This window comes from Falco cherrug, chromosome 14 (genome assembly GCF_023634085.1).
Source record: "Falco cherrug isolate bFalChe1 chromosome 14, bFalChe1.pri, whole genome shotgun sequence".
Classification (NCBI taxonomy): Eukaryota; Metazoa; Chordata; class Aves; order Falconiformes; family Falconidae; genus Falco; species Falco cherrug.
Window position 1 is genome coordinate 15,771,887 of NC_073710.1, and position 12,833 is coordinate 15,784,719.

Consider the following 12,833-nt stretch of genomic DNA (forward strand, 5'->3'; position numbering starts at 1 on the left):
TAGTCCAAATCATGTTCAAAAGAGCGCTTGCTGGGAATCCTTCAGGAGCGGACTGATCTATCGCTTATTATCGCCTACTAGATTATACTGTAAGTCAGAAGCATGCTCAGTATTTCCTATCAACGATGCTCGATATAGCTTGCTGTTGTCAGAGAACTGAGCGGTGGTGAATGAAGGGAAAAGCAGCAAATATATGTTAGAGAATACGTAAATGAAATGATCCAGTGAATTGATGCAATCCCTGCTAGGGATTGGCTTGGAAACTTCTTAGCCGAGTCATTTTCAGAAAAATGAAGTATCCCCAGGCAGATGGGAGAGGCTGTAAAACCTAATGTGTTCAGTGAGGCTTCTTATCTTGCAAAACACCTTGCAGATAAATACATGCAGGGAAGAGTCGTGCTGGTTCTGTGATACACAAGTTTCCACTGTCTTTGGCGAGAGAAACAGTAGGTCAGTTTTGTCTTGCAAACAGGCAACTGTATTTTTGTGAATTTTAGCTTTTGTGTTATTATGAAAATAAAACCATGAAGTTATGTCCATTTTGCCTTTTTGTGCCCAAAATGGGCACAGTCCAAGCCAGCTGCTACAACGGCAGGGTAGTCATTCAAATGAGAAACATCTTCTGCTCTTAAAAGGCAACTACAATATATTCACTCTGTTGAATAACCAGTCGTGCATTCCTCACTTGCCAGTATAATGGGACCTTCAAAAGTAGAGAAGTTTCACATGACCTTAGCACATAGGCTGACATGGAGTGCCTGAAAGGAATGACCTCCATCCCATTCATCATAATGGCTTGTTAACACCCGGAGCCACTGTTTTGAGGGTTCCCTGCCAATGTTAACCCCTAGAAGACCTGAATGGTAGGGGCACGGTTAGGCAGGGAGGTCACAGCTGTGGTGGCTGAATTTCCACTGCACCAAAGAACAGGCTTTTCTTGGGGGCAGCTTTTCTTGCTACAGAACTGGCGTGGGCTCAGAGTCACAGACAGGAGTCAGTTACATGGCGGGAGAAAACAGGGTGGTGTTTTACTGAAAGATGCTATGGGACAATCAACACAAATGCAAATGAATGCATACACCACTCATATTACTTGGTATTTACTTATAGCCTCCATATTTTATTCATGAATTTTACAATTCCAAATATAATGAAACAGTTAGAGTACTTTATTACAAAGCTTATAAAATAATTAAATATTACACTTATATTTTTTGCTTTTTTTACACCATAATTCATACTTTGTGACACTACCATTTTCTTTCCTCAGTTGTCACTTAAGGAAGTGAGCAAAGAAATAGAAAGGAAAAGCTATGCATTAATAAATTAATTATTTTACATCAAATAATAAAAAGGACACAATTATAAAAACAAAACAAAAAACCCTTGCAGTTTTCCTAGAAAAAAGGTTATAATTACACAATGTCCAATATCAAGACAGAGCGGTGTAGGTTAGATATGTTTCCAATCATCTTTTCTTAAAGTATCACAGAATACATGTTTTTAATTTAAATTGTTGCAGAAGGAACTGCTAATTTTAAGTGACCACTGTCTGGCATTAGTGCTGAGCTGGCTAATCTTATGCTGAAACGATACTTTAAAAAAACAGTAAAACTGAACTACATTCATCAAAGTTGTGGGATTGGGTGGAATTAGATAAATATGCCCCTTATAGGCACTCCCCAGAAAATTACAGTAGAACACAGCTCTGTCTCAGAACGGGTTTGGCAAATAGGTTGGGTATTTTTTCAATGCAGAAGCTTTTAAAATTGTACCCTTTGATATATAGTGTCACCGAACATCTTGATACTGAATGATTACAAATATTATGTTTACATTTCTTTTGTGTGCTGGTGGATTCTGAACTAAATAAAAGTATTAGGAGGATGTATAAAAATAGAATTGACCTTATTTGATTAGAATAAACCATCCACTTATCTTTTCATTTTTTTCATATAACCTGTGTGAATAAATAACTATTTAGAGAAGTTTAGCATGAATTAATAGACTGTAATATTGTTATTTCCTTTGAGTAACAGATGAATCAAAATTTGCAGAGAGATTTGAGATTAAAAGGAAGACATTCTTCTGTATCTTGGTATTCAAACAACCTAGCTTCTGAAAAAACTACTTTAAAATATCAAGTTTAAACTTTAAAATTACGTATCTAATGAGTTTAGAATGTTGAAAACATAACCATTGAGCTCAGTAAATCAGAGTTCCTGGAGTTAGTTGAAACACAGCAATACTAAAAGTCCAAATATTCTAATGCTGAATATTTCTAGGAATACATTTCAAGTTACTAGTTAACCACCTCTGAGTTTCTACACAAAGCAGAAGATGAATTCTTCAAAATAATAAAAAAATTAGCATGATGCAAAACTTGCTTTTCCAGCAGCAAGTCTGATAGAGAAGCACCATATATCTTTGTAGTGCATTATTTACTTCTTGTGGTCACATGCGTGACGCTGCGTTCTCCAGACAACAGCCATTTGAATGTCTTTCTGTGAAAGTGGCAGTAAACAGCTTCCTTACCCTGGGACGATAGTATCATAAAAAAAAATATGAAAGGAAATGCTTTTGATAGTGTGTTTCGTCATACTGCCACACTGTAACCTTCCTCCTCAAGCTCCCAATCTCTTTTGCTTTGCGTTCTGGTAAATTAGCCAGAAAAGGCTTCTGCGCCTTGATTTCTTCCTCATAACATACGACAGTGCAAAATGACACTTTTTAAGGAAAGAACTGCCCCTCGAGTCTCAGTGTTCAAGTGATCCATAGTACCCTGTACTTTAGTGAGGTCAGCAAATAAAGAAAAAAAAAGAAAGAAACATTCCTTTTTCAACATATAGCCAACAATTACTGTACCTCAGACATTCCCTTAGAAAAAGTCTCTTCCATTAGCGGTTTATGTGGCACCATGTCTTGCCTCAGAGCAAAGTTAATTCCAACATAAATTGAAGAAGAGAATCCTGCCACTGAAGGGTTCAGATAACACGCTGCTATCAGTTCTTCTTGGTGCATGATTTACAACATTGCTTGCCATAAAATTTGTGGTTACAGACACCATGCTGGGGTACCAGATGACACCAAGTGAAGAAATCCACGCAAGAAGGATCATCTGAAGGAGAGAAATCCAAGCAATATGGTAAGGCTGTGTTTTAGCAAGCCTACAAGTCGGGCAGTAGTTCTGCACGCTTACATGCATTTGGTAACAGTAAAAACACGATGGGTGACTCGGCTCAAAGAAGAGGAACCATGAGCTAGCTTTCATCTGAGAAATGCCGGGTTCTTTTTCGATTTGTTAAGAGATGTTTAATTTGGTAATTTGATGGAGATAGAACTAATGTGAATGGAGGGTCAGAGGCTAAAGGTACTAAAAAATTTAGAACACACTTTGAAGTTCAGAAATACAGGAGGAAGTTCCACTGTAGAGGATACAAAACTTAATCTTTATTTCCATCTCTGATTACAAATGTTATTCTAAAGCCAGCTACTTGTACAAATGAGTCTGCTCCACAGCTTGTTGCTGTCAACATCACGTGCAGTTTACCCGCACCTCAAAGTAGCGTCAGCTTGGAGTGTACATGCACGTACACACAAAATGCACGGAGATCCGAACGCACGGACCCTACTCTGTACAACCGTTTCCAAAGGGGCTTATATCTCTCCCTTTGGCCATGCAGGGAGCCTAAGAAATCTCTCAGACACTTTAGTTAGGTGGCAGGAATCGGACTTTGACTATGCCATGTTGGTGAAATCTTAATTAACTGCAATGGGAAAAGAGACAGGCTGACAATGTTTAGTTCTAAAAAGCGCAGCTTTTAATTATAACTACAAATAAACCATATTTTTCAATTAAGATTTTATTTCACTAAATTTATGTACAGAATATTTATTATGCGCTCAGCCAGTCACTTTAAAAACATTTCATAGCTGCTCCTTTCTACAGTTTTGTAGTGGATGCTTTATGTTTCTTTAAAAGAGCAGAGTGATGATTCATATAGATGATTTATAAACAAATTCACCATGTCTGAGAGAGCAGTAAGACATTTAAATGAGGTTTAGCAAAATTTATAGCTAAACTGAAATCTCCTGTGAGCATGGGAAAAGATTCCATTCAGCTCTCAGAACTACTGTTTACATGGTCAATAAAAGGAATTTACAAGGAGACAGTGAAGAAAAATCTAGCCACCGTTGTCTGCATTCTCAGATCAGCTAAGCTGAGTCACCGAAGACAAATGCTCCCTCACACATAGCACAGGCAACTTTTTCATATTCTGTGGGCCAGGAATCATCTCTGTCTCTCTGTATGAACTTCTTTAATTAGTCACCACGTTGCTTTTTTTGATTCCCTTTTAGATGATGTCAAAGGTGATTTTGTATACCTTTATCACCCTCAAATTTATTTGAATGAATAAGAAAATAATTTCATAATAATAATATTTTTTTAAAAAAACATTTTTTAATGCCTCAGTTTTTAAAAAAGTAAGCCTGTCTGTAAATGCTAATGTTATGGAAAGAAAACACTGTCCTTGAACAAAGAGTTGTCTAGGAACTAGGAAGCTCGGTGCTGGACTGCAGCCTTTCCACTCCACAGCTTTCCCTTTCTGTTCTTAATTGTCAGCAGGGATGCAACTGGGAGTTCAGGACCAGCTTTTGCATTACTTCACCTACTGTCCACCAGACAGAATTTGCCGCTGGGAGGACCCAGAGCAGACAACAGATGAAAAACATGTACAGCACAAAGCGAGGAAACCTGTTCTGATCGAGTCCGGAAGAAGCTCTCCTGGCATCAAAGGGTAAATGTTCCAAAATTAAGGACTACTGTTTAAAAAAATATAAGCAATGTTAATAAATCTTTATGCTCTTTTTGAAGATCGGAGTGCAATGCTAACGTTAGAGATATGGCCAAAAACTCTACTTTTGGAACCTAATCCAAAAACCATTGGAATGAACACAAAGAGTCCCACAAACTTTCAATGGATGTGGATCAGGCTGTCAGTTCCTTATTGCTATTTACTCAAGTATTTATATATTGTTTAAATTTTCATTCAGTTTAAGCAGTTGGATTTACTAGGAGTTATGGTGACCGTAACTGCGTCTAACAGAGGGATGGAAATGACCCAGCTTGTCTAGGAAAGTGTGTAAACTCTCACTGAAACATTAATTTCTTGACTGTGATCAGTGAGCTGGAGCTGCGTGGCTGATAATAGAGACTGATTTGCTTCAATGTGATTCCAGCACAGCTGCTTCTCTCTCTTTTTGCTGGTTTAGACAGAAAGTTAAAGAGCAGTGAAGAGATAATTGATCTCTAGAGCCTGACGACCCAGTTAAAATAAAGGGGAAAGGGCTCCTGCAGATGTGAGGAGAGAAAGAAACAGGCCAAGGCCAAAATTAATAACAGACATTACTCCAGACATGAAATATACCAAAGGAAAGCAGGGGTGAAAGAAAAGTGCTTGCTATATCGTGACACAAAAGATGTAATACGGAAACTCCAAAGTACAGCAGAACTTTTTTAGGAAGGTTAATTTGAAGTGTTAAGAACATTTGCTTATAAAAACAGCAGAACTATTTACTTATCCCTTTCAGGACCATTTCATCCATATATCCTTGTCTGGATTCGGGTCCCCTGATAGATCAGTTTGATACTCTGCATGTCTGGAGCTGATGCAGCAGAATGGTCTGTGAAGACACCTCTGGGTTTTACAGGGTTACCGGGCACAGCGCGTGCCGGGAATCGCACCGATGAGGGGTGGTTGGCCAATGGCAGTTTACAGGATGCAGGGCCAGAGCCTGACCTTTGCTCCCAACATTATTACCACCTTTCTCGTGCAATCCAGCCTGGGTTTTACAGAGGTTACTTTCAGCTCCCAGTTTTGAAATGGTAACAAGACCGTTAATGTGCGGTGTTTTGAAAATTAACGTTGACAGTGCTTTAGCATCCCTAGGTAACTAGTGTTATATGGGACAGACCTGGACCTCCATGTGCACCAGCTTATAAGTCAGTGTATGGCGTGGAGCCCCCTCCATCGTTCAGTGACACAAAACCTCTTGCTCCTCCTGCTCCTCTAGAACTGCAAAGCACACTGAGGCGGTGGAGAGGGATACAGCAGACATCCAAGTCGGGACAAAGCTTGATTTCATGTTCCCCGACTGCACGACATATGCTGATCAGAAGCAGTAAGAAGGGCAGTACATTCTAGACAAAGCATTTTTGGACTCCTAGGGCTTCAGAAGACTAAAAGGCAAATTCTTACTGCTTAGTTCAAAAGTTATTTCTAATCATTACAGTACCAGCATAGGATGCTTCTATGTTACTCAACAAGGTAGTATAAAGATGTAGCTCAGAACCAAATGGCATAATTTTTTGAAGTGGTTTTTTTTTTTAAAACCTATCCCTGTTTTTATAATCTCTTATGTCAGTTATACTCTCAAGTCCGCTTTAATAGGGTTCACCTTGAGAAGAGAGATGCTGTAGTATCAGAGTGTAACTGTAAAGCTGGAAAGACTGAGAAAAAATCATTTATGAAGGAATGTGCCAAACACTAATCTTCAGTGGGTGTAACTGGAAAAGGTGATTTTTGCTGGATATAGAGATCTAAGCACCCAACCCTGCTGCAGCATGTAGAGCAGTTTTACCTCTTTTCACAGGAACGGGGCAGAAGTTAGTATTGCAAGCTCTCAGGACTGCTGGTTTCTGATGGGGCAAGCACCCAGAAGCTGGTCTTCCTTGGCGCAGGCACTGTACGCTCCGGGTTTGCACTCCCCCTCCACATGTTACTGTACACTGTAGAGAGGAAAAAAGCAAAAGCCATCTTGTTATAAAAACTCGCTTGGAGCCCATGAAAACCAAAGGAGTAACTTTCAAGGGCTTTGCATGAGACTTTCAAAGTGAGACAGGTCAGAATCAGATGTGTTGCTGTTCAGAAACCCCCATCAGAACCAACTTTTCAAAGATGTGTGCATCTGTTCTCCCTTCTGAAAGTCTGGTTATTTAAGGACTTAGCTGAAAATTTGGTTCCTTACATCGAAACAGAAACTGCACATTTTAGAAAATCTGTTCCTGATTGTCTAAACTGATTTCTTTTGAACTCTGAGCCTCTGGGCCCAATCCTGCTGTCTGAACAGAGATAAAACTCCCATTGGAACCATAATTATAGCAGTGTCTGGGGAAAAACACTATGCATTTGCAGGAAGATCTATGAACTATTTTTAAATGCGTAAGCCTTTTACTTATATGTGTTTCATGAAAAGTTGTCTGTAAGATAAATGTGATCATTTTCATTTGATTACAATTGTCAGGCATACATTGTTTCATGTAAATGTTATTAAATGAGTGTGCGTCTCATTGATAGGTGACTCATAAAGTAGATATGTTCCAGAAATACAGAAGCTTGTTTGCAAGAATGTAGAAACAAATACAGACTGATCCTGTAATTAATCATAGTATTTAGGGAATTCCAGGCAATCTGTGCAGATGCTCAAATACATTGTCCATACAGATATGTAACAGTTCAACCACAGTGCAGTTTGAAGAAGGCTGAGAAGAAAGCCGTAGAAAATGAGCACGGAATGTAGTGCCTTGTGAGCATGAATAACATTTTAGGTGACATTCTTCAGTTTCAGGACAAAAAAAAATGAGCTGCACCAAAGTACATGATGGATACGGACCAGCTGCATCACGTTTCAGTGGCTGAGTAGCATCACCTTCTTTAGGGAATGGTGAATGCCGCAGCCACCTGTGGGCTGTCGGTCCTGGGGATATCTCCTCCATGCAGTCGGACATTTGACTATAGCACAACATATGACCGCAGTTCATACAAAAACCCCAAACCCGGGGAATTTGGACTCGCGCTGCCAAAGGCACAGTGGTGGGGTCTTCAGCACTGTGCGCCTCCCGGGCGTCTGGGCCACTGCAGCTGGTGTTCATTCAGTGGCCTGTGACACTGCAGCTGTTCCAGGTTTGTGCCCTCTAAGCCCCGCACTGCAACCACACCTTCTAGTTACGGGGAACACTGCCCAACAGTCAGCAGTCACACTGCCGTTGTTTTGTCCTTTAATGCTGGGTAGAGAAAAGCACTAGGGGATGCTACTTGAGTTAGTGTAGAGAAACTTGCTCCTTTTGTAAACTCCATAAAAACCAAGACACAAACTAGTGTTGGAAAAAAAGTGCTAGCTGGGACAGGCAGAGAGAGGCGAGAAAGTTTCTCGTTCCTACCTGCTGCCAGGGTGAGGAGTACCAGCCAGACACCATGTTATACATTTGTGAGGGACAGGCTCCCTTGTTACAGGCTTCTTCCAGGTCAGCATTTGGTTTCTTGATGTTTCTACATCTTCTCTGAGGAAAGGTGATCAATTTCCCATGGATGCTTTTCTCACCGCATTTTAGTTCTCGCTTTTTTACACCTGGGCCACAGGAGGTTGAGCACTGCAAAGGAAAATGCACCTTTTAAATCTATAGAAACACACTCAGAGAAAGGAGAAGGTGCTATGTAAACAGACCCCAAATTATGCAAAACTAAAAAAGCATTATATAACTAAATCCACAAAGACTATGTCTGTAAATGTAAATTGAAATATGAATCCGGGTCAGTGAAAGTCCTCAAAAACAATGATATCAAGGTGCATCTAACTACATCTGGGTGTATAGAGCTGTGTCTTTGTTGCAGCTTGCCTAGAACACCTGATTTCCACGTGACAGCACAGCTTGCTTTTCCCCCACTTGGTTTGTGCGCGTCCCTGAGTCAGGATTTCCAAGCTCCGCGAAGGCAGGCGCTGAGCCATGTAACCGCGCCACTTTACCTCGCTCCAGGAAGAAATCACCCACTGGAGTCGGTCATTCTTGGGGCAGCGTCCTAGCACACACATCTGCTGGGATTCGGGTTTATGGTCTCTGCTGCACATATTTTCAGGCAAGATTTGAACCTTGGGAGAACCGGTACTTTTGCAGTAGACATCCCGTTTCTTAACGCCTCTCCCACAAGTCTTGGAGCACTGCGATGGAAAGAAATATTCATTTGAACTAGAGGAAATGAAAACTGGCATTATTTGTATTTTACAGCAGAGCATCGAAACCATGGCTAATGTGCTGCGCAGCTGTCGTTATAATACAAGTAAACTTAAAATTCTGTTGGTAAATAACAGTAAAATCTGTATGTCACTTCGAAAACATTGTTCTAAGTGCTTTCTTAATGTAAACTATGAACTCTTGCAGCCCCCTACGTAGAACAGATAAGTAATATCTCTCTTCCGTAGATGAGGTAAGTTGGACTTGTGAGCAAAATGCTTTTTCCCCTGGACAGCATAGTTGAAAGCTGGTTCTAACCTCCCATTGCCAAATCTCCCATGGCAAGATGTTCTCAGCTATTTGTTATTTTGTCCTCACCTTGGCCTACAGGGATGAGATAGAGGCAGAGAAAACTACCCAGGGAATTTATACACAACTCCTTCTCCAAATGAATCTCACTGCAAGACAGAATCTGATACAGACAATGTTCAGAAGTTTGACCAAAGATATTTTAATTGCCAGGATTACAACTGAAGCTTAGGGCAAGTCACCAGTGAATAAGTATGCGTTGCTGAACCACGGATCAGTTGAAAAGACATTCTATAGTTTTCATTGCCTTAGCATACAACAAAATGCATGAAGGAGCCATTTCTGATGAAATGAAGAAATCAACAGCCCTGAAATAACGCTGCCATCCTTCTACCTTGTTGCATCCTTCTCTAATTGTTCTTTTTACTAACAATTATGGGGCACATTCCAAGGCAGAATCCTGCACTATCACTGTCTGTATTAATAAAAGATTTCATGAAAGCAGAGTTGTACTGAGGATGCAACAGAAATATCTGCATGCTGAAAGTCTGTGGTTCTAGTCTTGTCCCCAAAACAAACAAAAAATTCTTTTCATTTAAAATTACTCTGATTTATGTGGAAAGGCTGGGTATTTGACACTTTTTTCCTCTTAACTCTTTTGAGCCTGTGATGTAACAGCTTTCAGCTGAATCTTAAAATCTTCGCTAACTTGTTCAATAAGCCTGTTCACTACATTTCAGCAGGGCTTGTGAACTTTTCATAGGCTTATTTGAAAATCCCAACTTGAATTGTACACCTCCTAAAGTGGAGGAAAATTGATTTTTTTATCATTATTATTATTTTAGAAGAAGGAAAGTTTGAAGGTGTGAATGTGCTTGAAGACTTTATTCTTCCTTTTTAAGTTTCTAATCATCGTACCTGTCTTTTATAATCTGCCACACTAAGGTTTTCTTTACACGCCCTGGAAGAAAAAGTTTCTTTTTGAGTTTTAAAACTGTTTTGACAGACTTTTGGGTAGTTACTTGTCTGTCATTGTACATTACAGTGCGCTCCCTTGGAGAGGCAGACTGTGCTTCTCAGCTGGGAATGCTTAGAGCAAGGTGTACTTGAATACCTAAAGAGTAATAGTACCAAGAAGTATACACAGAAATAGTAGATTCTTCAGTAAATTTAAATCCACCTTGAATCTCACCAAATGAAGATGGAAAAATAAAAATCATGTAGCTCCTTTTAATATGTGTACTCTCAGCTCTCTCTTAAATCCCAGATTCCCCAGTACTTCGTTTATCCTTACATTAACAGCCCATACTAGCATCAGTAGTAGTGAAAGAAAGAGCGGAGATGATTTTGTGTAAGCATGCATGTGTTTTAACTCAGGCTGTTCTAATGTCAGGCAGTTTGCAGGTTTGCAAAGCAGGGTGTGTACACATAGGAATCTGCCCAGGGCCTTTATGCCCCTCATGGCAATTAACTGCAACAGTACTCTACCTGCAGTAGAACAGTTACTCTAACAAAGGCAAAAGTACAGAAGTGATCAGAAGTGATTAGTGAATGGGTAAATCACAAATCTATCAGCCCACAATTCACATATGTGTGTGCATTAATATGCAGCTCTAACCCCAAATATTTCTTCATTCCTTGACTGCCTGTCATCTCTGAGAAAAGTTAATATGGCTGTGGGAAGTAATCTCAGAGGGGAGTTAATGGCTCTAAAGAATTCATAGAGCCTTAAGTTATGAGACCAGAAAAAAAATCCATCTATTTGTATGCGCCAGAAAGGACACCACATGTCTACTTCTGGCAAGCCCTCCTGTGAGCACTTAAGAAGGCTAGTTGAAATATATACCTAGTTTACATATTATTTTCAATGAACAGAGCTGCTTGCAAAATAGTGATCTTCACAAAATTAGCAGTATTGTTCTTTTTAGGCAGAGTTTTTGGCAATATTTTCATTATGGCAGCAAACAAAACCATAAGTTTTTCTCCAGATTACCTGAGACCATAGGCCAGGGCTCCATTCAGGGGGGCAGTCCTGACTATTGCACATCTGCACCTGTGTAGGGGTGCTGACAGGACACAGGGAGTGGGCCACCACCTCCTCTCTTTGGAAAGCCCTTTTCTGGACACACTGAACGAGACGGCTTTGTTGCCCTCCTCCACACGATTTGCTGCACGCGCTCCATTCGCCTGTTGACCAGCTTAAAGGAGAAAATGTACGTTAGAAACACAGGAGTCCAACTGGCTTTATAAAATCAATACATAGGAGCCACCTATCAAATGTGAATTATTCAGGGATTCTACTTTGCCTGCTCTCCTGATATATGTTGAAGCAATCAAAAAGCAGTAGTTAGACAATCTATCTTCAAAGCATAGAACATTTTGCTAGAGATGAAATGTAAGTCACACAACTAGAAAAACTAGTATTACTTATTTACAGTTCTCACCTACCAGAACCAGCTTGCCTATGGATCTGACCTGGAGTCTGGAGTTCCATGGGGACTGAGAGATGCTGCCATTGAGGCTGGTGGAGTATCTAGAAGATCTGAGGGTCTGGCTAACAATTCACCATTCATTTTTAACTGTGTCTATGCTTCTAATTGAAAAAATCTGTCTAAAACAGGAAAATAAATGGTAGGATGATCACTTTTGTCACTTCAGCTGCTGAAGAGACCTCTGAATAGACTAACAGACCTGAGGCCAAACAAAGAAGTCAGAGAGACCTGTAAATTGGTGAGATTCCATTATTGGAAAGTTCTGCCCTGTGTTGTTGCATTTTTTCCCTTTTTTTTCCTATCACCTAAGCTGATATAAGGAAAAGTCTGGCATGGCAGGGAAAGAATGAGCCCAATGCAGCTGAGCATGCACCTCCCAATGCATTTCTGCATAGAGATACTCACACGGGGCAACAAATGTTGCCATGGTGCTCTCCAGTGGTATGCATGTCAAACCTTACCAGCCTCTTTTCACAAAAAAAGAACTTCCTTGCTAAAATCAGCAGTCCTGTCATTAGTATCTTGAGGATTTAAATGCCCTTAGATGAATAAATTTGGCAGACAGATGATAAAGAATTAAATAAAACAGAGGAAATTTAATCAGCAAAAGCTGTTGGCAAATCTGTAATCCAGTCACAGGCACACTTCAGTTACCCAAACCAAATAATTATTGCCAAGAGCTCCGGATAAGTTCAATGTCAATAGCTGGTCAGTATTTCTATGATGGAAGCACTGAGTGAGTCCCCAGCCTTTGCGTGACACTTTGCAAACGTTCAGCCAAGTGTCTGTCCTTGAAGGCTTACAATGTAGGAACATAAATAACAACTAGATAGGAAAGTAGAAGTGAAGAAACAAAGAAAATTATGAATGACTAAATGATTACTCAAGTTGAGAACTCTTATTCAAAGACACAGCAGTGAAATTAAGATTTTAAAACAGCAGTTTTACAAATTTTGAATAATTTATGTCACAGAAAAGGTTCTCGTCTCAAATCCGACTGCTTGGCCTATGCTACTTCCATG

General features: G+C 40.0%; 1 protein-coding gene across 2 annotated transcripts in view; it reads right to left on the reverse strand.

Annotated features, from left to right (window-relative positions):
* Positions 1-1,110: 1,110 nt before the first annotated feature.
* Positions 1,111-12,833, reverse strand: part of ADAMTS18 (ADAM metallopeptidase with thrombospondin type 1 motif 18) — a 79,799-nt gene continuing 68,076 nt past the window's right edge. For both annotated transcript variants that reach the window (XM_005432349.4, XM_027802911.2), the window contains 5 exons: positions 11,313-11,517; positions 8,806-8,997; positions 8,222-8,431; positions 6,643-6,790; positions 1,111-3,118 (listed from right to left, as the gene is read on the reverse strand). In XM_005432349.4, the coding sequence (XP_005432406.2) occupies positions 3,003-3,118; positions 6,643-6,790; positions 8,222-8,431; positions 8,806-8,997; positions 11,313-11,517 (871 nt within the window). In that variant the 3' untranslated portion in view covers positions 1,111-3,002. The remainder of the gene's footprint in view (positions 3,119-6,642; positions 6,791-8,221; positions 8,432-8,805; positions 8,998-11,312; positions 11,518-12,833) is intronic.